General features: G+C 44.2%; 1 protein-coding gene across 1 annotated transcript in view; it reads right to left on the bottom strand.

Annotated features, from left to right (window-relative positions):
- The window catches only part of LOC116147464 (probable ATP-dependent RNA helicase DDX60), a 52,254-nt gene that overhangs the window by 13,855 nt on the left and 12,261 nt on the right, over positions 1-26,138 (bottom strand). Inside the window, 15 exon segments of the mRNA XM_064484202.1 lie at positions 2,999-3,026; positions 3,029-3,156; positions 5,044-5,168; positions 6,172-6,300; positions 6,803-6,907; positions 11,196-11,305; positions 11,402-11,544; positions 12,359-12,474; positions 15,394-15,489; positions 16,546-16,665; positions 18,859-19,008; positions 20,358-20,516; positions 21,362-21,528; positions 22,086-22,088; positions 23,081-23,333. Coding sequence (XP_064340272.1) covers positions 2,999-3,026; positions 3,029-3,156; positions 5,044-5,168; positions 6,172-6,300; positions 6,803-6,907; positions 11,196-11,305; positions 11,402-11,544; positions 12,359-12,474; positions 15,394-15,489; positions 16,546-16,665; positions 18,859-19,008; positions 20,358-20,516; positions 21,362-21,528; positions 22,086-22,088; positions 23,081-23,333 — 1,832 coding nt within the window.

Genomic DNA, 26,138 nt, shown 5'->3' with positions numbered 1-26,138 from the left:
CTAGGATACTCTATCCAGCAAGGCTATCCTTTAGAATAGAAGGAGAGACAAAGAACTTCACAGACAAGCAAAAACTAAGAGTTTAGCAACATTAAACCCATGCTAAAAGAAATATTGACAGGTCTACTATAAACAGAAAAGCAGCAGGATGCTACAAAAATGAGAAACTCTTAACTGGAAAGGTGATAACTACCATGAATTACAAATAGAATAAACACATAATTGTAAAAGAAGACATCTAAATCATTAAGAGTGGGAGAGGGAAGTAAGGAAAGCCACTGTGGAAAACAGTATGGAGATTCCTCAAAAGAATAGGAATAGACTTACCATATGACCCAGAAATCCCGCTCCTGGGCATATATCCAGAAGGAACCCTACTTCAAAAATGACACCTGCACCCCAATGTTCATAGCAGCACTATTTACAATAGCCAGGACATGGAAACAGCCTAAATGTCCATCACCAGATGACTGGATAAAGAAGAGGTGGTGTATTTATACAATGGAGTACTACTCAGCCATAAAAACCAACAACATAATGCCATTTGCAGCAACATGGATGATCCTGGAGAATGCCATTTCTAAGTGAAGTCAGCAAGAAAGAGAAAGAAAAATACCATATGAGATCACTCATATGTGGAGTCTAAAAAAATAAATAAATAAATACAAAACAGAAACAGACTCATAGACATAGAATACAAACTTGTGGTTGCCAAGGGGGCTGTGGGTGGGAAGGGACAAACTGGGATTTCAAAATGTAGAATAGATAAACAAAATTATACTGTGTAGCACAGGAAAATAGATACAAGATCTTGTGGTAGCTCACAGTGAAAAAAAATGTGACAATGAATATATGGATGTTCATGTATAACTGAAAAATTGTGCTCTACACTGGAATTTGACACAACATTGTAAAATGACTATGACTCAATAAAAGAAAGTTAAAAAGAAAAGGAGTCAGCCACCTAAACCCCAGCTAGGATGGTTCTGCAATGCCCCCAGGCCCGCCCCCCACCCTGCCCTGCCGCTGGCCAGGCTGAGGCCAAGTTTCAGCAACAACCACACCCTAAGGTCTCTTCATCACTTTGTCACTGGCCCCTCATGAGCGCATCCCTTCAACAGATGACTTACACGGGGCCCCATCTCAGATCCCTGAGGTGTGGGGAGCCTGACCTAGGACACCGTGCCTTAAACACTGGATTTGACTCAGCCATCAGATGGCATTTCCTGTCACTCCTCACCGGTACTGCCATCTACAGACCCCAGAGCCCTGGTCCTCCCTGGGACTGTCTCTGGACTGTGCACACAAGACAGCTCCAACAGGAGGCGATGAGCACACCAGTGTCGCACCATATATATCCTCACCTTCAACTAACACTCCCTCACCTTTAGGGAGGACGCTGCCACCGGGAAAGCGTGGCCCCACTCTTTGTGGGGATCAGAGATACTGGGGCTCACAGACTGTTGTCCAGCTATTTATAAGTTTTAAATCGAGGTAACAAACTTTCCAAGTAAAACACATTCTCCCGCCACCCTGGCATGTTCAGCCCCGTTAGGATTGGACTGTGGAAGGGGAGAATGAGTCCAGGGGCTGTGTCTGCCAGGTGAGGAGCACCAACTCCTCACCTACGGCACCGGATGCAAATGGAGGTCTCAGCGCGGGAGCCCCCACCCTCTGTGTGCTCATGGCACTGAACAAGGTACCAAACATCCTTTTCCTTCTAATAGCTGGAATTGATCACTAATCCAACTTGAAATCGCGCCCCAAGCACCCTGGGGAAGCTGTCTAAAGCAGACCAGTTACTGCCAAGGCTGAGATCTCCCACCGCTATTAAGGACATGAGTACATGTGTCAGCAGCAATTTCTGACTCAATCCGGAATTTGAGAAATCTGAGTCAGAGAAACTCTAAAAGCTGTTTCAACACTGAGGGAAGTAACTCCCATTTGCTTCAAAGCGGCACAAGGCTGACCTACCAAGCAACGAGGAACAGGCATGGTTCCTGCCAGGCTAGAGCGAGGACTTGGCGAAAGCCAGACGTGCAAAGACAATAGCCGGGCATCCCACTTGACCTATAAACTTGATGTGAGGTGAGAGCAGGGAGGAGGGTGCTGCCCCTCCCAGGGGTGAGCACAGGTTCAGAGCACAGCAAAACTAGAGCAGCAGCCTGGGGGCAGCAGGAAGGCCATCCAGGCAGAAGGGCCGGAATGCAGAGACGGGCAGCAGAACGCACCATGTGGGGAGAATGGTTTGTGCTGAGCCTTGTCAGATGGGAGCAGGAGGCAGTGAACCTGCCAAGTGAGGGCAAAACCCAAATGTGTCTGCCCACCAACAACAGCCAAGGAGTTCAGACCTCACCCCTGAAGCAAGAAAGAAGAAAGAACCCTGAGTGGGGGTAACAGTTCATCTGATTGCTACCTTGACCACAGGGTGGTGGGCCGTGGCGCTCTGGAGTCCGAGGAGGAGACTTCTGTGGTGATCCACGGAAGATATGGGGGCATTTAAACTGGCCATGACTGAGGACGGAGAGGGTAACAGGGGACTGCTCATTTGGGCCCCAGAGTGGTCAAATCAGACACTGAGAACAAGGAAGCAAAAATCTGGCTGTTCTGTCCACTGTGTGGTCACTCATGTGACTGCAGTGGTGCCTCAGTGACCTGAGACACTGTGGCAGACTGTGTCCACGCCTCTGGGGACCAACAGGGTCACGGTCACCTGTGTCACAGGTGTGCTTCCTGTCAGGTGCATTATCTACCTGTGCTTGTAGCTGTGCTCCGGCCTCTCCCAGGGCCCCAGGAGACTCACCTCTGCGACTAAGGAACATGTAAATATTGGGCCACTTCCATTTACCCTGTCCTCCCGCCCTGTTTACTCAATTTGCAAGTAAGTCCACACAACAACTAGAACGGCACTGCAGCACGTTCAGTGTGTTTCCTCCTGGGACCTGGTGAAGTATTTCAACCACCTGCTAACCATCAATCTGCTTAGCCACATACTTACACTGTCTTCTGTTTCTCCACGGATTTTTAACTTTTCGAAGTTTATTGGCCACATCATAGGCCTCCTTGTCAGCCTTGGGGGGCCTTTTTATCTGCTGCTTTTGCTCCAGGAAAGTTTTCACACTTCCTGCCCTTTGCTCAACATCCCCTAAATTAAATCTGGGAACAAACAAAAAGAATGCTTGGCTTGAAAATAATGCAATAAAGAAAATTCAATCACTGTCCATCCACGGTTGCCATCCTGACATCTACCTGTGGGGTTTTTAACACCCATCTTTAGGAGTTTTGTCCTGAATAGGCACACCAGGAGTTCTGGGTCTGTGAGTTGTAAGTTCCCCTCCCGGCCCCAGACCTTGCCCCTGGGGTTATGGCAATGAGCACCCCGGAGGCTGTCCCTGTAGGAGTGGTCAGGCACCCCCCAGGCAAGGGACAGGGACAAGAGATGTTCTTCACACACAGGAGAGGGATGCTTCCCCTCTTAAGAGATGAAAAAAATGTTTTAAAACCAAAAAAAATTTTTGCTCTTTAATTTATTTGTATTGTTTTCATAGCTGCTCTTGTGTTGAATTCCACTGGTCTTTAATTGTGCTTCATAAAAGAATCAAAGACCTTTAGTATTACGTAAATATATGTAAGCCCAGATTCTATTTTTTAAAAATTGAAGTACAGTTGATTTATAATTTGATGTTAGTTCCAGGTGTACAGCACAGTGATTGAGGCTTTCTGCAGATTAAGCTCCGTCACAGGTTATCAGAAGTAACAACTATCCCTCCTTGTGCTGCACAGACATCCTCGCCGCTCATACCTCACACACAGTGGTCTGTACTCTTAATGGCAGCCCACCATGTGTCCTCCCCCTGCCCTCTTCCCTTTGCTGACCGGAAGTTTGTTTTGTCTGTGTGCCTGTTTCTGCTTCACATATAGATGTGTGTCATTTTTGAGATTCCACATACAAGTGATACCCTCAGTATCTGTCTCTCTCCCTCTAGTTTACTTCACTAGAGAATATTATGTTTAGTGAAATAAGTCAGATTTCTTGGTGGCCGAATCTTGTGAATTTTAGTGCCTCCTTTGTTTTTCTCCACGTGTCTTTTGTTGTCAGTCTGAGACACGACTGATGTGTAATGCTGTGTGTGTTTGGGGTGCACAACGTGGTGACTTGACATAAGCATGTGCAGCACAATGGTCACAACAAGGTTAGTGAACAGAACCAGCCCCTCACATAGTCACCCTTTTTTCTTCTATGGTGAGAACACTGAAAATCTACTGTCTTGGCCACTTTCAAGAGCGTGATGCTGTACTGTTGACTGTAGTCACTGTGCGGACATCAGAGTAGACCCCCAGGACTTAACTCCACTCACAACTGGAGATCTGCACCTTGGCCCACTTGCCCCTCTCTCTCAGCCCCATGTCCCTGGCAACCACTAATCTACTGTTTCTCTGAACTAGGCTTTTCCAGATTCCACACGTAACTGAGATCATACAGCAAAATTCTGCTCCTTTAGGCGGGATGAAGAGAATCTGGGGTTCTCGCCCTAAACTCTTGGATTGTGACTATTTCTTTCTAGAGACCAGATCAACCCAGGTGCCTCTGGCCTCTACAATCCAGAAATGTCTCCATAGTCTGGGATTTATGCCTTTTGAAGAAATACTTAGGGACACATGGTCTGGACTTTCTGGCAACTTGGAACTTAACCTAGCATATTCTAATTTTATGTGGGGTAACTGGGTGCATAAATGTTCAATTTGTTTTGCAAACAATCTAGGTCTTTACTGAAAATTAACAAGACCTGAATAAAAATATAGTAGTTTATAGTCAAAGGAAAACAAGAAATGGAGAAGGAAACTAAATAAAGACGGTATCTTTCAACAGCACGAGTAAAATTATTTTTTTAAGAACTGAACTAGAAACTCTGCACTCTGATAACAAAAGGGCACCAAAAGTAGTAATAAACATTACTTTACAGAAAAGTCTGTACAACTTTCCTTAACTTAAAGGAATAACTCTAATACAAATTATGACTAAAAACAAATAAAATGACTCACAAAAAAAATAGTGCAGGTAACTTTTTCATCTGGCTGAGCTTTTCAACGAGAAGTGGAAACAGATCTGCCATGTTTTCTGAACTAACAACCAAAACTGGACAAAGATTCCGCAGGACTGTTCTGGCCTGTAACAACAAACAGAAAATTATCTAAGTTATGCACAATGAAGAAACACATTACTACTGCCAGCTGAAACGTGTTCATAATTGTCTAATCTATGCTTCTGTGGTTCTTTGACATAATATATAACAAATGTAACAATAAATAAAGTATAAGCTAAAATTTTGCAAAAAAAAGAAATATACAAATCAACACACCAGAACAAAAAGATGGTAATACATACAAACACACACACACACAGTTTAACAAGAATTTTAAGGCAACAGAAATCAGGAAGAGGACTGTTCAGAAAATGATGCTGATTCCACCACAACAGGAGGTGGGGTGAGTCAGTTTCTCTCTGTATCATGTAAAAAGTCACTTATAATTATAAATACATTTCAGAGGTTTTTAGTGACAAAATAAATGGAAGAAAATACACATCAATTATATTATGTTTCAGAGTGGGAGGAGACAATCTAAGCTGCACTGTAATGGGAGAAACCCACCTGAGAAAAGCCTGATACACGTCACTCCCCAAGGGCCAGAAACCTCAGTGTGTGACAATAAAACAAACTCCAAAATGAAAAGACGATCAACTTACTGAAAATAAACACGCATAACTCACATGTCCCCCAGTTAAGGTTTTAATACAAAAATAGTTCCAACAAGTTAAAATAAAAATCATAAAAGAGAAAAACTTCAAGATAAGAAGAAGATAAAGGAGTAAAAAGCTCCTCACAGCTACTGTCCCTGTGATTCCAGGCTCCACGCAGCCCCGACATCAAGACCTCGGGGGCCCCTCTGACCTTGTCTAGTAGGAGATGGAGCCCATGTGGAGGGGACTGGAGGACAAGACAGAGGCCAGGCTCCTTTCTCTCTCCCTACCCCATCTCAGACTTTACCTTCGACTGAAAATCCTTAAATGGAAGACTAGAAAAGCCCAGAAAAGAGTGCTGACAGCACAGCGCAGCCCAAGGAGGCCACAGGGAGCCCGGAGCAGCTGCAGCTACACCGCATGACAATCACCTCTCAGGCGTGGCCGCTCTTCACCCAGCCAGTCAGTTCTGCCTTGAGGCTCTCTTCGTATTTCCTAGTGTCCATCTTTGTGATGACTATTTTATTCTTAAAATGAATGAATTCCTCTGGACACAACTCCTTGAAGAGAAATGCCACCAAATTAATACAATCATGTAAGAAAATCCACAGATGTTTCTCAACTACATGTGTCATTAACAGAAGGACAAGCCTCTTGAGGGGACATAGTAAACTTCATTCTATCTCCCCATCACTTCTGGAGCATAAACCTAACAGGATGGAAAAACCAGACAGGAGTGAAAGCACAGGGCAGTCAGGGCAGAGAGAGGCCAGGAATGAGACCCAGGATGGGCGGAGGAGGAGGCTGAAGGGCTGCCCCGTCCCAAGAAGTAAACAGGAAATGTTTTCAGGAATACAGGAGCATTCCACTCCATGGCAGTAAAACACAGAACATTAGGAGGAAGGATGTCAGAGAAGGGGCAATCTTATTTTGGAAAGAATTCACCAGTAATTTTAAAAGCTCAGAGGCAAGGGATCAGAAAGAGTGAGAGCTTGTCTCTCTGAACAGCAAAGTTACCACCCACTATGACAGGTTCAGAATAATTGAGTTGAGACTATTTACCTGAGCCCTGGGCCAGCCTTCCCAGAACTGAGACATGGTGTCATAAAGCTGGATCATTTCTCGAGGTGACAGGCTAAGATCAGAAGGGAATCCATACTTTTCAATCTACGTTTAAAATAAAATGGAAAAGTTTAACATTCCTTTTATTTTACCTTATGTTCTATCCTTTGCCTCACACTCTCATGGACCTGAAGACACTGAAAACAGCCCTCAAGTAACATGCTTAGTAAACTTCCTTAAGTCCTAAGATCACTTGAGGTCAAGTTCAAGGCTCAGGCTCTCACATGACCTTCAAGACACTCCAGGAAACCTCTCCCCAGGTCACTGAATTGGTTCTGCTTTAAGCCTTCTGGATATCCACATCGTTCATTTTCCCACAAGTATTTTAAAATATAAAGTAAATATTCTTGTCCTCAAAAAGCTTGTGTTGCAGTAGATTCTACCGGTTTCAACCACTCTTATTGTGAATCATCTGCCTATGAAACCACAATCCCCAAGATGTGGGCAGGAATTCTTCAAAAGAAAAGACAGGGTGTTCTATTAAACAGGTTTCCTCAAGGTTTTACATCAGAAATGTTAAATCTCAAAGAAGGGGCTACAGTACACAGATTTCTCACAAATTATCTGGCAATAGAGCACATTTCTTAGTAAACAGCTATTCAGTTATGAAACTCAGGTTTGTAAATTCTGGGCTAAACAAGTCACTCCAATCACAATACAGTTGAAAAAACTCGGTAGGATGGAAAGGGTGTTTCAGCTTGAATGAGAGGATTGAGTTCTAATTCTACCTCTAAATGCTAGTTCCTCCTCCACAATATAGGGTTAAAATAAAAACCTACAATATAGATTACTGACTGTGGTAAAAGCAAACAAGATACATATATATCAGTGTATGTTTTTTTAAACTTTAAAAACTAGGAGATAAGTGAGATCCAAAGAGCGAATGCAGTGATGACAGACACAGACAACAAGGCTTGTATTACAGACACCAAACATGTGAAGAGGTGGAACTTAATCTTCCCCCACAAAATCGGAATGACGACGTCATAGGTGCTCACTAAGCCACAGTGGCAGTCATACTGCAAAATAAATGTACACAGTCAACATGCTGAACCCCTTAAACCCACACACCATTTCATGTCAAACATATTTTAATTAAAATAATCAATCAGTCTTTGAATGAGGCTTGTAAGAACCTATAGGGGGCAGGTGCCAGCCTGGAATCATGGTTTAGCATCATAGTCTGAGCATCAAACCAGCTGGACAGAGAAAAAAAAAACGTTTTGCCAAATAGCACGTGAATATATTATTTTAGAATAGCAGCATTTTGCTCTCTTATTAATACTGCTTGAAAGTGGTAACTTATTTTGTCTGAATAAAATAAGTCTGGGAACTATCATAATTTTTAAGATGTCAATCTTCTTTTTGGTCACTAGAATGCTTATGATTTCCTAAGGCCCTTGGCCTCTTACAAAAGCCTCAGTGCCCTTGTTTCCACAATGAAGGGCACTTTAGCTGAGCTGTACATCTGCTGTAGGAATTAAGACAGACAACGCATGGAGCAGGTCTGGTAAATTACCAGGGACACGGGCGATGCCTAAACTGTCAGCGTGATGGACTAATGATAAACTGACAGGTCTTAATTTTTTAAATCAATTTAACAATTCTAAGGCTAAAAGCTGGGAATTCAGCTCCATTGTTCTTCACTATAAGATAACTGATGAGCTGGAAAAACTGAAACAGACTAGGTGAAAAAGGAAGAGAAATAAAAGCCCACAGACTGGCACCAGCCTTCCCTTATGAGCACAACAGCACTGTCCCACGATCACGGTGCCCCTAGCTCCATAGTGATGAGGGCACTGATCCGGGTGCAGCAGGAACAGGCCGGTGGCAGCTCCCCAACACCTGCTGGGACTGACAACCCTCACCCCTGGCAGCGCTGTGCAGTGGGATAATGGGGGCAAAGGCCAGACTCAGCCCTTCATCAGAGAGCCTCTGTGGAGGAAGATACCCCTCCCCTCGGCCGGGTTAAGGCCAGCTCACTCCTCCTCCCCTCTTCCTGAAAACTTCTCTGGGAAGGGGCCAGAGAGTAGACACCCAGGCAGACGGCTCTTCTCTCCCTACTGTCAACATTCCTCAGGCTTTTTCTGACCACCCAGCTCTTCCCTGTCACTCTGCAGGCCACTGTGCAAGCTCAGGAAGCGTCTCCTCATCCAGGAAGGCCTCCTTGCTTCTTACCACTGCTGCTTCCTACGGAAACACACTGCACACACAACTGTCAAAAGCCAGATGTAAAAACAGCCAAGCCTTTGTGTTCATCCTGTATGCCTATTGGAAAAGTCCAGAGTCTTAAGGAGATTCGAACAGCAAGGTGACCTCTGCAGAGGTTGCATGGGGTCAGAGCATGAGGGGGCACCTGTACTGCTCCCATGACACCTATGACTCCAGTCATAGCTCCCATTTGCAGAGCGGAGGCTCATGGACCAAAACACCAGCCTTGCCAAGTACTCCCAACATCTGTGCTCACTGTGACTGAAAGACAACCTTCACTGAGCCATCCACACAGAATAAGTAACTGGGAAGATAATACACTGCTTAAAAATGCCAGGTGACGATGGGGAAAGAAAAGAGAATGAGAAAAGGGGAGAGGGACAGAGGAAGGAGTCTTTCATTATTTATGTTTGCGTTATCATTGATACTCTAGTTTGGGGGTGTGACTTAGGTCACAGGAATCTCATCCATAGTTTAGTTTTATTTAGAGCTGAGATTGAGCCATTGCCACAGAAAAAAGAAGCTTCCAATGATAAAATTCTGTTGGAAAATTATCATCACTAGAATTTGTTCAGTTGCTTCTAGAAGCTCGTGTGTCTCAGCCCAGATGCTCTACAGCGATTCTCATCCAGTCCCTCCTCCAGGCGTTCCGAACTCAGGGATGAGAGGGTGGGCTCTAACTCAGCCCCTCGGAGGCCACTACCCAGCCCTGCCACATCCTCCATCACAGGACAGGGAGTCAGTGGGCTTCCCTCTGCCCCACCTCCTCACCTGCCAAATGAGAGTGTTAACAAGGCATCCATCCCAAATTATTGTGCCAGTTAAGAGAGACCAGATATGTAAAACTCTTGGAACACAACGTAAGTGCTCCATTTGGGTTGTTTGTAATTTATCTGACATACATTTTTATTTTATATGCATAGCAGTTAGTCTCAAACTATGAGGAAACAAAACCTGTCTTCAAGGCATTATTATTCTTGTAAGAGGACAAGCATGCACAGAACTTGCAGCAAGCTGGCCATGGCTGCATCATGAGAGAAATACAAACCAGGTGCTGTGGAGAGGAGGTGACATCGGCTGAGGAAGTCATACAGGAGTCTGATAAGGCTTCCCATGAGACAAGTCATAAAAGATGAACAGGGTCTGGACAACTGGCACTTTGCATCTGTGGTGAAATACTCCAGTTTATGTAAAAGTCATGAGGGCCTCCAGGTGAGATCCACCACGGGGAGGAACAGGAAGGAACAGGGGCAGGTCAGAGAGGACCTGGGGAGCCAAGCTGAGGAGCCAAACATGCCTTTGGCTGTTCCCAAAGGAAAGTCATCACAGGCATGGCAGGGTCAGGACCATCCTGTTTCTCTAAATTAGCTTTCTGATTCATATGCATTATTTAGGCAGAACCTGGAACTCCCTGTGACAGCAAACACTTTAAATAGAGAAACTTGCATATACCTTAAAAACTGTCAGATTAGAAGGCTTAATCTGACAACAGAATTTAGAATATATTTAAGTTGCCAGGTCTTGGAAGGAAGGCCAACTGTTGCCTAATTATCACTGAGAGGCAACCAGAGCTTGAATGGGCTATTCCTGAGAAAAGAATGAAAAAGGGGAAAAAATATGCAAGAAAAATTAAGAAACCTTCCCCCACTCTAACCCCAGTGCCCCCAAGGAGGTCCCCATCAAACCTCCACTTTACTGACTCACTCCCGACAAGCCTGCCATGACTGTTCTGTGACCTAATCCACAGCAGTCAGATTCTCACGTGTCCTCAGTACTGTCCACATGTGGTCACGGCTACACTGAGAAGAGTCTCAGGGAAGCAGACAGATGGACACAGGGGCTGAGAAGAAGGAAAATGGGCAAAGATAACATCCAAGAATCAAGAAAATCAATCCAGAAAACTTCAGGTTAAAATGTTCAGTCATTCTGAAGCTCTGGGGATCCAGACACCCAAGAAGCACCAGTGCAGCTATGAAGTTGTTCCTGTTACTCTTAAAACTAAGGTGACATAACTCATACCGTGTCTATTATGTAATTCTGCTAAGTGTCAACCAGGCAGCTTTGCAACAGGACACAAATAATTTACACCTTTCAGAACAAGCTTGGCGGGAGCCTCACTCACGTGGTCCATGGTCAGTGCAGCACATGGGTGAAAATGGTCGAACTGAATCCCACCATCTCTCATCGAACATACGTGCTTCTCCAAATCATTGTACCTCTCCCCGTAGAGCACTGGGAAGGAGAGCAAGGGTTCCAGTGGGTGGACGTACAAGGGCTGGGAGAACGTCAAAGGAAAAGGTAAAACTCCTACGAATGTGCCAAACCTACCAAGTCTCACTTTGTAAGACTGCTTCGGTAGTGCGTAGTCTCTGTGCACACCGGTGCGGGTACCAGCGCTTCTCCGAGAGGCAGCGTTCTTTGCCATCATACTGTCTGCTTGTTTCCAGTACCATTTTACTGATTGCAGCCACCTCAAAAATTAAGATTGCATTATTTCAGCAGAACATGGAACTATTTTCTGTGACATCAAATATTTTAAACAAAGAAAATCATGTGTCTTAAAGTCTGTACTGAAGGGAACAGGCCCAGGCAGCTAGGCTGCCTCAAATCAAATCTCGGCCTCCTCACACGGCTGGGGCTCTTGCATGAATCACGTAATCTCTCTGTGCCTCATTTTCCACATTTTAAAATGTAAATAACAGTAGCATTAGAAACCCTATCTAAGAGCAGTAATGAAAACTGTCAATCGTAAGTGCTGTTGGCCATTTAAAATAAATTAATGTACACAAAGCAGTTAGAACAGTACCTGATGAAGAGGAGTCTTTCCTGTAACTGTGACTGCTAGTGGGCAAAAATCCAGCCCAATGAAAAAATGATGTGGGTCTTCCAGCTAATTAGGCTCCACTGCCTTTCCGAACATCTCCAACGTGGGACAGTGTAAGAAGCCTCGAGGGCCACAGCAGAGTGTGGCCCTTTACACCACTTTAAAGGTAAAGGAGAAAGAAACAGACACAAATCAACCAGTTCTGGCCAACCTTTTGTGAAAAATGGGGGTAATTCCTGCTCAGTTGCAGACCTGACTGGGGGCGTCCTTGGTTTCCCTTCAAGAGTGTGTCCCTGTTCAGCACCAGCAAGGTGGCCCAGAGACTCTGATCCCTGAACCCAGAGATAAGCTAATAAATCCACCAGGAAGTTATGAAACTCTCCAGGACCCATACAGAGAGCGTGACTTACAAACATTCAAACTAGATCAGCCTTCTCTCCAGACTGGAAGCCAATGCCTACTCAGTGAGATGCTGGGGGTTGCTTATGGTGGCTGATAGAGCCAGGAAGGGACAGCGGACCATGACCAGAAGATGCTCCCAGACTTCTGCTCCGATTTCTCCACCAAGACAGTGGACCTGTGAAAGACAAAGATCTCCATTAAAAATGGACAGAAGGTCTGAATAGACTTTTTTTCCAAAGAAGACATACAGACGGCCAACAGGCACATGGAAAGATGCTCACTATCACTCACTGTTGAGAAATGCACATCAGGACCACAGTGAGGTACCACTCACACCTGTCAGAACAGCCATCATAAAGAAGACCACAAATAACAAATGGTGGTGAGGATGTGGAGAGAAGGGAACCCACAATCCCTGTTGGTGGGAATGCAAATCAGTGCAGCCACAGTGGAAAACAGTATGGAGGGCCCTCAAACAATTAAAATGAGAACTACCATATAATCCCTAAGTCCCACTCCTGGGTGTTTATCCACAGAACATGAAAAGATACCTGCACCCCCACGCTTCCTGCCACATTATGTACAACAGCCATAAATGAAGCAACCTGAGTGTCCACTGATGGGTGAGGGGTGTGTATATACGGAATGTAATATTATTCCTCAAAAAAAGCCACAGAAAAGAATGAAACCTTTCCATTTGTGACAATATGAATGGATCTTGAGGGTATTACGCTACATGAGATAAATCAGAGAAACACAAATAATGATCTCACCTATGTGTGAACCTAAACAGAAACAAGCTCAAAGATACAGAGAACAGGTAAGTAGTTGCAAAAGGTGGAGGTGGGGTGGGAGAAATGGGTGAACTGTTTTTGTTGGTTTGTTTTAGTTTAAAGTTTAAGTTAATTTAAAAATATCAGATGACAATGAGACACAGAAGCCTGGAAGGTCACACATAGTTTCCTATTACCTCTAATCCATCAGTCCAACTTTACATAAATATTGGCAAATTCTGGCAATAGGAAATATTGACACAAATTTTCTTTAACCTCCATCAATAATTCCTTCTGGTCTTTCTTTCAAAAGTGTCTTTCAAATCTCTGCATTTACTCCAAGTCTGCTGCCCACCACGCCGGCATCATACCACAGCTGCACTACCTCAGTACCCTCCCCACTCCCTGCCACCCCTGCGTCATTCACCTCACCAGATGAGTCTCAAGGATGGACTAGATCAGGCCATGTTTCCAGTCAAATGTCTCCACCATCCTCCCACTGCACGTGGGACAAAATATAGACCCCTGAACCAGGCAATGCTGTCGGGGCAGCTCCCGGTCCCACCTGCCTCACCACTCTCCAGACACACCGGACTAGGCTGTGCTCCTGGAGCACAACTTTCTACCCAGAATGCCCATATCTATTGCTCCCTTGGATTAAAATGTTCTTTCCCCCTTTTCTTCTCCACTTGTAGAGCTGGGCTCAACATCACTGCCCTAGAAGACGTCTCTGACCCCTGCAGAGCGATCCTCATGCTGCTCTGCCATTGTCACTGTCAAGACCAGCTACCCCTTCTCCCCAGGATGCACCTACGAGGGCTGCACAGTCCCATGTACACTTAATGGCCCAACTCCCTCCCCCGAGACTCTGACTCAATCCTGGGCCCCCCAGCACCCACCGTGCCCGGCACTGCAGACACACTCCTTTAATGCCAGCTGATGAATCAATATCCTCAGACCAAATAAAGCAAAATGAACCAGGTTTAGGGAAAATTCTCACATGATCTTCTTTACACAGATCAAGTTATGACGCCTGCAGTCAACTGATAAGGACTTCTCATCAGAGCCAGATCATTTAAAAAGGCATCCTGCTGCCCATCTGGCTTTGCCTGAATCAGAAAACATGCCCCTCCACTGAGCAGTGACCTTATGCTTCACACAGGTGACACTTTTCCCCAACTGCCAGAACAGACATGAGCCTTCAAAGCCCATCAGCTCTGCCCTGACCTAAAACTGGGGAAGCAGGTACCCAGTGTCACATCATTTCAGAGTTGAGATAAGAAACTCAAGGAATTAGATCGCAAAGACAAAGTTGTTGGGGTTCTTTTTTTTTTGAATATGAACATTCAAGGCTTCAAGATGCAGTTTACACAGACTGAGCAAAAATAAACACAATAAATCAGACTCAAACAAAAGAAAAGCATCACCGTGCTTGGTCACTCTGAGTTTACAGCACGAGAAAAGCTAAGTTAGACACAGGCTTATCACCGTTCTCCACTTGAAACTGAAAATTCCTTGAAGCAAAAGGATCACTTTACAATGTTTTAAGTCTCTGAATAAATATTCTTAACGCTGCTGTAGAAGTTTTCTAAATACCCTTCATTTGCCCTATTGTACATCCATTATTTTCCATCCTGCCCTTTCTGCCCAGGGAAACTGATGCACAGAGCTCCTTCAAAGGGCTCCTCTGTCCTCTGGTTCCATCAGATTTGGCCAAAGGCGACTTTGGCAGGAGACCAGAAGAGAGGATGGGTCTTTGGGCCACGCTGTCCTCCTAACAGGCTACTATGAGCCTGGCAGGACCCGGGCTCAGACCGCCACCCTCACCAAGTGACCAGCACAGCCCCAGTCTCCTTGCAGGACTCCATGGTCGCCCCTCTGCTTGTCCTTCTAAGTCCCGGGCAGAGCTGCTCTCTCTGGATGACAGCGTCCCCTGCACACCTGGGGAAAATGCTGTTCTCAAGTCATTCTATTTTGAGTGTCATTTGTTTTCTGTCAGGACCAGGACTGATGAAATAACTCACATAACTGACATCACTGTCAGAGCCCCAGATCTTTGCTGCAGGGGTCCAAGATTGGATTTGGAAATCTCTGTCCAGAAAGATCTATGCCCTGGTGGCTAATACTGCTCCAAGTCACCAAAGACAGGGGTCTGCAGACCCAAACGTCCCTCCCTGAACCCGAACAGGAAAACGGACACAAAAGGCTGAATGTGACTCACCCGGGAAGTCGGGGACCCCCAACGCCAACTCCTACCAATGACAAACACCCTCAGGTGGCCAAACGAGGAACTCAACCTAGAGAAATCATACCCCACCCACCTCATCAAATATCACGTATCTGATCCTCTTCACCCACACCTGGCGATGAGGAGCCAGCAGCAGGATTTCAAAGCAGGCAGGCACAGTGACAAGTACCTGAAATAAACCATGTGCAGACAGATGTGGTGAGCTCTCAGGGCTGGAAGACATGGTTCCAAGAACACAAAAGTGCTGTAGCTCCTGAAGGCACCTGCTGCTTCTGAGAATGTTGCAGGAAAGCTGTGACAGATTACTTTAAGCCTTGTGAAACTGCTGTTTTTATAGGTCAAATGGCTTATGCAGCTTGAATTCTTACTTATGAGCATTCAAGGTGATAACAATAAGAGTTCATTGTCGCAGGTTTATTTCCTCAAAATCTGACCCTGAGGTACAGTTTAAATTGAAAAATGTTTATTGAAGACTAGCAGCTATGGCAGCTGGGAGAGGGCCAAGCAGAGGGAGGAGATGAGCTGCAGGACACACCTGGTGATGCTCTGGCCCCCAGCTCAGATCCTGGCATAAACAGTGGTTGCCAGGGACACTCCACGTTCAGCCAAGACAGCTGGTGTTTACCCCCTGCCCTGCTCAGCCCCAGGTGCAGGCTGTGGAGGTAGGACTGGGGGGACTGACACCAATACCACACTCCCTACCCTTGGCAGCACAGCCCAGTCTCCCACGCAGCATTCCGTGGTCACAGTTTCCCTTTGTTTGGTCTTAACTGCTTGTCTATGAGTTCAATGAGGAGGACCACTATCTGCAGCCTATTTCACGCCCCGCAGTCTATCCACGACACAGCGTTTCTGAAATTACCATAAGTATCCTACTTAACAAGGCAGGTCAAGAAACAGCTACTGTGCTTGGAAAGTGGTGTTTATTAATTTGTGTAACACTGGGTTTTTCAGACCATTCTAAATCTACTTATAAGCCAAGATGATGCCAATGAACTATAACTGAAATCTACAATCAAAATATAAGTGTCCCTGAGAAAGGTGAGCTGTTTCTCACTCTCTGGAATGAAACAATGTTAAATTTTCTCTGAAGCTGTGACATCTTTTGTAAATTCAAGAAAATTATTTCTACAGGCTTGCCAAGATACTGAATTTCTAGTGAGAGAGACTTCTAAGTACCATCATATAATTTGGTAACAGATGCACTAATTAATACACATCCTACCTGAGAGTTGAGGGCGTCATGTCGATAGTCCCTTGTGAACACCCCACACAGAGCTTCTCCACTGGGCAGATTTTTGTTAAAACAGTTCTGAACCATGGCTGCCACTTGGTTCACAAGGGCCTGATTGACAAGGAAAGCCTTCCATTAATCACATAATAAAGTCCGGGTGAAACCTCAGAAAACCACAGGGATTGTCTACAAACAAGCACTGCAGGGAGCACAGAGAGGTCCACACGCCTCACAGCCTCTGCTCTGCATCCACTAACCCACACGCTGCCTTCCTGCTGCTCGACTCGCCTGGGAACCTCACCGATGAGTCTCAACCCAAAGAAAATGGGAAAAACAGCTTAATCAGGGGGAGAAATGGGAAAAGAAGCCCACATATCAGACAAAGACAGCACAGAGAGAAGCAGTGAGTCTACTGGAGGGGGATGGCAGAGGGAGGGGGCAGCCAGGGTGGCCTGTGGTCCTCGTACCTTGGGGATGTCTCCCCAGACATCTACATTGCAAGAAGCAGAACACTGACCAGGCAGGCAGCCTGACCAGTGGAATCGGAGAGTGTGCATACCCACAAACATTTCACACTTCATACCAAAAAATAAATTTCACTGTGACTAAAGTGTAAACTTTAAGACATAAGCATGAAGATACTAGAAAGTGAAGGTTTTCATCTATTTGAGCACACATGGAAATGCTAAAGACACTGGTAGATCTGACTGTACAAAGACATAAACATATTATCATTAATATGACCACAATACAGCAAAAAGACAAAATGAAAAAGCATATGTTATAATTTATAGAGAAAAAGTAATACACTTATCACACAAAATTCTGACAAATCAGCAAGAAGACAATCCCTCTCCACTAGGCGAAAAGGAAAGCAGGCAGATACACCCACAAGTGAACTGGTGAATAAAGAAGTCCCACTGCCCAGAAAGCACGTGTAAAGAGCCCCAAACCACCAGGGGTCCAGAGGCACACGCTGAAGTATGAGGCAGAAGTTTTCATCGATCCTAATGGAAAAACTTTGAATGATCACAGGAACGCTGGGAAAAATAAGGGACGGTATCTGTCAGTGGGAACAACAATGGATGTAACTTTTAGAAGAGTAACTTGGCAACATGCGTGAAGCTGACTTCATCAATTCCACTTCCAGGAAGCTCAGTTTCTCTTCATATATTTTACTAATTTCCCTGCTTTCACAACTATGAAAAATGAAAAAGCTAAAAACAAAAAAATAAAGTACTAATTTCAACTAATCATGTTGTTCAATCCAGTTCTGAGCCTGAGCACATGTCCCTCAAGGCCACCTTTTCCTAGAAACTAAAATGGAGACTGAATTCATTTTAATCTATAGAATTAGTTATCCCAACCAAATCAGCCTTTCTTAAGAGTAATCACATTAAAAACAAAGGGTCGTAAATGAGGATATCTATACCTTCTGTAAACAAAACTTTCTCCTAAATGACAAAGATCAGACTTTCTGCTGTATATTAGGTGGTACCGGCCATAAAAGAAACATGGCAAAACAACGTGGCTTGAGAAACAAGCCAGACACCAGTGCCCAAGAGCAGAGTGGACACATCCTGCCTGCCAGTGGTAGAGGCAATAACGAATTCTTATCCACTCAACACCGCCCAGCAAAGAATGGTGCTTCCCTCTGTATAAACAAGTGCTGAGTTACAGGGTCCCACGACCAGAGCTCACCCTCACCAGGCTCTAAGGTGTTATTTTGGCCTCTCAAACTGGAAGGAGAAAACGCAGCCTAAAAAAGAAAGTGAAACTCACAGACACAAAACAAATTGGGGGTTGGTGAGGTGGGGGGTTGGGGAAGTGGGGGAAGGGGGTCTAAAGGTACATACTCCCAGTTATAAGATAAAAAAGCCCTGGGACATAATGGTGACAATAGTTAGCAACTGTATGTTATGTATTTCAAAGTTGGCAAGAGTAGATTTAAAAGTTCTCATTACAAGAAAAAACTTGTTAACTGATTGTGGTGATCATTTCACAATATATACAAATAGTGGCCGTATATTGTACACCTGAAACTTGTATGTTCCATGTCAATTATATCTCAGTAAAACTGGAAAAAAATAAATTGGAAAACAAAGTAAGCTCAATCCACCATGTGACCAGAGGAGTGGAACAGAAAATTCAAGTCACCTGATTGCTACCTTCGTGGGGACCACGTAGACCACCCCTTTATCACCCTGGAAGACTCCCCATCCCCGTGGATGTACCCTGGTGGGGGCCACATCCATGACCACCCCCTGGTCACCCTGGGCAATCCCCCCATCCCCAGGGCCCTACCTTGGTGGGGGCCACGTACACAACCACCCCCTCATCGCTCTCTCGCAGCACCTTCTCCATGCAGTAGTAGGAGGCGTGGGTCTTCCCTGAGGATGTGGGGGCTACGATGGCTGCTGACTCATTATTGTCCACGACATCCAGGAGCTCCCTCTGCAGGGTTCAGAGCACCGTTGTGTCAATACCATGAACAGGACATTATGAAAACCAATACGTAATCCACTCAGATGAGTGGCTGGGAGCTGAGACCACAGGGTGAGCTGTACCGGAGAGCATCTGAAGGACTCACGGGGCTCTCCCCCAGCAGACAACCATAATGCTTTCCAGCACCTGGGGGCGGGCTTGTGTGTGAAGTACCGAGAGTGAGTCTGAACCAAGTACCTCGTCCATGTGGAGATCTTCCTTATGGTTACTCATCACTAAGTGCACAACGGCTCTGAAAAATGAGGATCTAAGAAGGAGCCAAAGTGCATCTTTGTGACAGGGAGAAAGTAGTGAAGGAGAAGAAACATCAATGACTAATAATTTCACTACCTATCTTCTACCTTCTAATGAGAACACCAGGTCCTTACACTGGAGGTGTGTGGGACCTTCATTAAAACAGGCTCACAGCCATTCAGCCCATGTTTTTATTCCTTGAAATGATGCCCAGTCACAGAACCATAAGCCTGTGTGATGGGCAGAAGGTGGAAGAACACCCCCAAGCCCCATCCCATTCACTCCCTGAGCCAGGTCCACACCCCAGAGTGAAGCAGGCACATAACTGCAGGGCGTGGGGGATGCAAGGGGAGCCCCCCACTGAGCCTGCACTTGAAGAAGGCAGGCTCTGGTCCTCCCTCTCCTGAACAGCAAGCAGGGACTTTGAGGCACCTGCCACCATCAACACAAGGAAGACATAGCCCGGATCTGCAGAAAACAGTCTATTAGACTGCACCTGTCAAACTCCACTCTTGTAGGGAAACATTTAATTTATAAGGTTCAAGGCAATCTTATAAGGTTCAATCAATGCAGAAACACACACTTTTACCCCAAATTTTATACCCATCAATATTAATTTTACATTACTTGTAGAAGAGCTACCCTGGCACAGGTGCCACGTGTAAACATCCAAACACTTGTCTATACTGCTTGGACTCCCAAATGTCTCTGTGCACACATCTGTATTCATACAGGAAATCCTACTGACACTGGAAAACCCTGGGGGCAACTCTGTAACGATACAGCTGGATGACATAGAACTTCAAATATACACACAAGAATCCATCACAGCACCTCCAGGAAAATAGCCTGTTTATGAAAAATGAATGAAATGAAAAATTCACTTTCTCTACATTTGAAAAAAGTCTACATTTGACATTTCCAGTGACAGAATCATTTTCAATGGCATGACTCAAAATGAAGAAGTTGATGCCAAAATGGTGTGCAGAGCCACAATAATGAGAAGTTCCTCAGATCAAATTTAATGATAAAACACAAAAATGTCCATTTCATTCAGTCATTACCTGCCAAGTGTCAGGAATAAAGTCCTGAACCCTGGGGTCTGGGTCTTTCCTCTCCTCTCGTATCAAATACTGGCCCATGTGCTGCAGCTGAAACCGAACTGGCCCAATGCCAACTGAGTATTTATTCTTTTTCTTCTCTTTTATGTCATTTCCTGTGACCTGCGATATTTTAAAAGTCCATTTTGAAGCTGATTTTAAATTATACCATTTAACAGATACACCCTGCTATATATAAAATAGACAGACAACAATGTCCTACTGTATAACACAGGGAACTACATTCAATTTCTTGAAATAACATACAATGGAAAAGAATCTGAAAAAAATATGTATATATGTATGTGTATGTATAACTGAATCATTTTGCTGTACACCTGAAACTGACACTGTAAATCAACTATACTCCAACAACAAAAAAGAAAAGACCTACCATCTGTCACTTGGATTCTTGGCATTGTTTTTTAAACCACGTTTGCTAAAATGTACAACTTTACAACACAAAAAATTACATCATTTAAATGATTAAAATATTATTTTTAATAAAATAATTAAATAATTTTATGAGAAAAGCACCCACCACCTTTTAGATTTGTATGTTTATTGAAGAAATATTTTCCCACCTAAATCGTCACCTTAACTAAGAGTAAATAATTAGCAGACATCAAGATTTTCACATGCCCACCACGATATTTGAGCTAGTCTGATATAAAGACAACTGAGCAATCACAGTACAGCTTTTAAATGTTTTGCTAGAATCAAACACAGGACTGATTTTAAAGGTCTGCAGAGATTATCTGGCATTTAATTTGTCTGTCCAGACAAGCATCTGCACAATTTTCTAACTCTGGATTACTTCAAGTTGGGGCAGCTAGATTACTAACAATGATTAAAAATTTAAGAGTAAATATTCTCAGTAAAAAAAAAAATCTAAAAGAGGTCATGGTGTCTACAAGACACTTTATGTATACCTAATAACTAAAGTGGAGCTATTCTGAAAGCATTACCTGGGATGGATGCACAGAACTTGCCAACTCCTCAAATCCTAAATACCTAAGGCATCTGGCTATGAGTTGTTGGTCTGCCTCTTGCAAAAGTTCTGGGTACTTTTCCATCACAGAGTGGATCCTTTTCATCATTTGAACAGCTATACTTATATCTTTTGCGGTTTCACCTGGTCAAAGAACAAACAGCAAAACTGTTTTAAAGCCCATCAAAAGCAATAAATATTTGATTATCCAAGGTTAGTCATCAGGCTACCAATCTGACCCAATTAATTCACTGTCTAAGCATTAATGGAGGTTTGGGAGTACAGACAACTGAATAAAATTAAATGTTGTAAGAGCAACTACACACACTTCATCATCTCCACGGATAATTGCAATATAGCTGCCTGAGTGCTGGAGGAAAAGAAACATCTTGTAGTTCATGGTAGAAACAAGATCGTCAAAGCCCGAGTTTGTATACATTCTGGGGAACAAATCTTTTCTCCACCTATTATTTTCATTCCTTCTCTACTGTGTTCAAAGAAAAATATTCAGCTGACTTTAAATATCTGGTTAAAACCTTGGCAACATTTTTTGAATCCTAATGGTGGCCTAATGGGTAAGTATGTGGCATGATCATTGCAGCCTTTTCATTCCCTCAGTCTACAACTTCCAGCCCCCAATTTGTGACCCCACCACTTCCTCACAGTCCCACACATCCCTCCTGCTCCTCCTCACTGCTGACCTTCTCCTGCGCTACCTGTCAGAGCTGTTTTGATTCCACCTTTCTTTCCATCACCCTACATTTTATCTATTTAACAAATACTACCAGACACTTACAGATGCTATAAAGGCTACAAAACACACTTAATCCAGAATTCTCACTGCCCAGGAAGGTGAGCCACTGCTAATCCTCAACCCCTTACTAGCAGCCAACTGCAAATCCTGATGCAGTGTCTGAGTGAGCGCTACACAGGCCAAGTCGTGTGCTTCTCACGGTGATGAAGGCCACAGTGAAATGCTGACTTTGCTCAACAGACTGAAGTTGGTAGAATGAGAAGGAAAAAAGAACCTGGCAGCCACGTGTGCAGCGGACTCCAGCATGGAGAGAATGGAGAGTCAACCAGTGAGGTGCAGGAGAGAGCTGTCCATCTAGAGGCATCAGGCACCTGGTTGTCGTACCTCCTGTCAACTTGCACATCTCCACCCTGCCTGATTTCTCCAACACCTGCCTCTTCCTGCCTCTCCCATTCCTTTCTGCCATCTACTGTAGCAGTGGTAAAGCAAAGCATGTGGAAACCACAGCCACTTTTGGAAGGACTCAGCAAGCCAGGCAAACACGATCCACGCTCCACTCAGAAAGAAAAAGTCTGCAGCTGAGATCTCAGAGATGAAGGACAGACCCTCCTCGGGCAACTCACCATCTCGGCTGGTCCCCTGAACCATGCCCACAGTTCTGTATGCAGTTATCTGTAGACCTAACTTTGCCTGTAATTTGATTTGAATTCGCTTATGAATGTGCTGTATATTTAACTGCTACTGGGGCCCTCTCTGAAAGGTCAGCACTCATTGACAAAACAGAGAAAATCAGCCTTAGAGGAACTCTGCAAGGAGAAAATGACATAATGCATCTAAGGCTTCTCCCACAAATTTCCACTTAATAAGGGACAGCTGTCATCATTACATTTTTATTTCTTCTCCAATTTATTAAAGCAAACAAATGAGCATCCACTCACACACCTTTCCCTCGGCAATGCTCTTTCCACGCTTTCAAGCAGGCCTTTAAGCCTACCATTTCTACCCGAAATTTCACCGAGCTACTTGTACATGATTTCAGAAAGTCTTCTAGGTTCTTTATTCCAGAGCTCAAATTCTCTTGCATCTCCTCCTCAATAGAAAATAACAGGACATCCCATTTTTTCTCTTCTTTTTGCTCCTCCTTGGCAAATAACCTCTTCTTATCCTCTCTAGTGATTATTTCAGCCTTGGTCTCCTGCTCAAAAAAGAAAGAATCATCTCATAAAACAAGTTGGCAATATGAATGAGATGGTATTTTTAAGTAAGTGTATACTAATTATTTTGACCACCCTCTTATTCTTGAAAAAGCACACTTTTTGGTTCACTGTCTGTTTCTTAAAATTGAAGCCTCTGTGAACTGAATACCGTGGAAACCCACCTGGATGATGGTAAAGCCCCTGAAGAGCATCTCCTAGATTTGAGTGCTGTAGGTTATCAGCTGAAGAGCAAATGGAAAACAATCAGGCCCCTGGGCCTCCTGTCTCCCACTCTCTCAGGGACTGGCTTTCCTCTCCTACCCACCAGGGTCACCCCCGACCCTTACGTGTCCATCAAGATGCTTCTTCCACAGAACCTCACCCAACTCTATGAGCCCAAGTCCTGTGCCCCCTCTGCCCGGCATCTCTACAGAAGCCTCGTCACGCACAGGGCCACCATGACCCTATGCGCCATGCTGTATCTTCAGATTACTTTCCCTGAGACAGTTGTTGTTGGGTCCCAAGCACAGAAGATGTAGCTCAGACTGTCTGATGAGTGAGTGAAGACGGGCAAGAGCATGAAGGGAAGGAGGGAGGAGAAGGAACAAGTTAAATGAGCAGGTCTGCTCCATCTGGACAAGCACTTCTGACCTACTTAAACACAACAGGGACCCACTTCTGATATGTTGTTACCAACCCGACTTACTCATCTGCAGAGAAAATCAGAGAACCGTTGCATCCATAGAGAATTCTGACAAACCTCCCACTGCACTGGTCAGCCATGATACCAGTATCTAAGCCTTGCCTGTAATGAAGTCATTTTAGTTTCATCACTTTCTTAGAGTTCAGTTCTCATCAATGGGTCATCTTCAGTGCTCTGGTCTCCCAGAGGTACTGTCCCAGGTGGAGCCAGCATGGCTCTGTCTCAAGGGGACAAGGTGACCCTTGGCTCTTTGCCACACAGTGCTTGTTTTAGCTAGAACATGCAGACTTACTAAACTGTTGCTGGAAGAGAACATTTATACAGTGTGAAGGTTGTTTAATCCCCATGAGATAATTTAATTTCTGACAGTGTAAAATAAAGAAAAGCATGAGACTTTTTTCAGTCTTTATACCTTACACTATATAATGGGAATTTGTGCAAACTTTCTATTTTATAACATCTCTCAAAAAAAAAAAAAACCCAGAAGAAGCTTTTTTTGTAGCCCTAAATAAAAAAAGGCACAGCTGTCATTGGGTGGTCTCACTAACAATAAAATTGGCTATGAAAATAAAAAGAAGGGGGTCACCACAAGGAGAAAAACAAGACCACCTGGCTGGGCCTGGGGAGGCTACTTTTTGACATTAAAGCAAAAGTCCCCGCTTCTGCTCTGATACATTTTTTTTTAAATTTTAGATATAGCTGAAAAATAAAGTCGTAAGATATTGAAAGTGTGCATCATGGTGACTCGATATACATTGTGGAAGGGTCCTCCCCATTGAGTTAATTAACCCATCCATCACCTCATATATTTATCTTTCAGAGAGGGGAAGGTGAGAACATTTAAAATCTACTCTCTTTGCAAATCTCAGTGGTGTGATGTAACGCTGCCAGCTCCAGTCGCCACGTGTTACATTAGCTCCTGAGACCCTGCTCTTCTCGGAGCCGAGAGCCAGTCCCCTTTCACCAGACCCACCCTAGTTCTCCACCCCTGAGCCTGGAGCCATCTTTCTACTCTCTGTTCCTATGAGCTTGGCGTGTTTTTCTTTCACATTCCACATGTAAGTTCTACCATGCAGTATCTGCCTCCCTCTGACCTCTAGGTTCATCCGTGTGGTCACAAATGGCAGAATTTCCTCCCTATGACTCAATACTATTCCAATATGTACATGTATCTACCACATCTTCTTCATCCACTCATGCCTTGGTGGACACTTCCACTGGTTCCGTATTTGGGCTGCTGTGAGTAATGCTGCAATGGGCACGGGTGTGCAGAGAGAGCTTCCATATCCTGTTTTCCTTTCTGGAATACCCAGAAGTGGGGTTGCTGGATCATATGGCAGTTCTATTTTTAATTTTTTTGAGGAAACTCCATACTGTTTTTCACAGGGGCTGCACCAATTTACATTCCTAACAGTGCACGAGGGCTCCCTTTTCTCCACGTCCTCACCAACACTTACCATCTCTGGTCTTTTGATGATGGCCATTCTGACATGTGTGAGGTGGTATCTCACTGGTTTTGATTTGCATTTTCTTGATGATTAGTCATGTTGAGCACATTTCCATGAACCTGTTGGCCATCTGCATGTTATCTTTGGTTAAATATCTATTCAGTCACTCTGACATTTTTTAACCCAACTGTTCAGTTTTTTCGCTATTGAGTTTTATGAGTTCATCACACATTTTAGATGTTAACCCTTTATCAGATATACGATTTGCAAATATTTTCTCCCATTTTGTAGGCTGCCTTTTTTTTTTTTTTTGATGGTCTCCTTTGCTGTGCAGAATCTTTTTAGTAGTCCCACTTGTTTATTTCTGCTTTTGTTACCTTTGCTTTTGGTGTCAGAGCCAAAAACTCACCGCCAAGACCAATACTAAGGAGCTTATCACTTATACTTTCTTCTAGGACTTTTATGCCAATACTATGCTGTTTTGATTACTATAGCTTAGTAACATAGCTGGAGACAGGGAGTGTGATGCCTCCAGATTTGTTCTTCTTCTTCAAGATTGTTTTGGCTATTCAGAGTGTTTTATGGCACCATACAAATTTTAGGATTGTTTGTTCTATTTCTGTGGAAAATGCCATTGGTATTTTGATAGGGAT

The sequence above is a fragment of the Camelus dromedarius genome, unplaced genomic scaffold (genome assembly GCF_036321535.1).
Source record: "Camelus dromedarius isolate mCamDro1 unplaced genomic scaffold, mCamDro1.pat HAP1_SCAFFOLD_45, whole genome shotgun sequence".
NCBI lineage: Eukaryota > Metazoa > Chordata > Mammalia > Artiodactyla > Camelidae > Camelus > Camelus dromedarius.
Note: the sequence above shows the minus strand (reverse complement) of the source record. Positions and strands in the feature narration are given on the sequence as shown.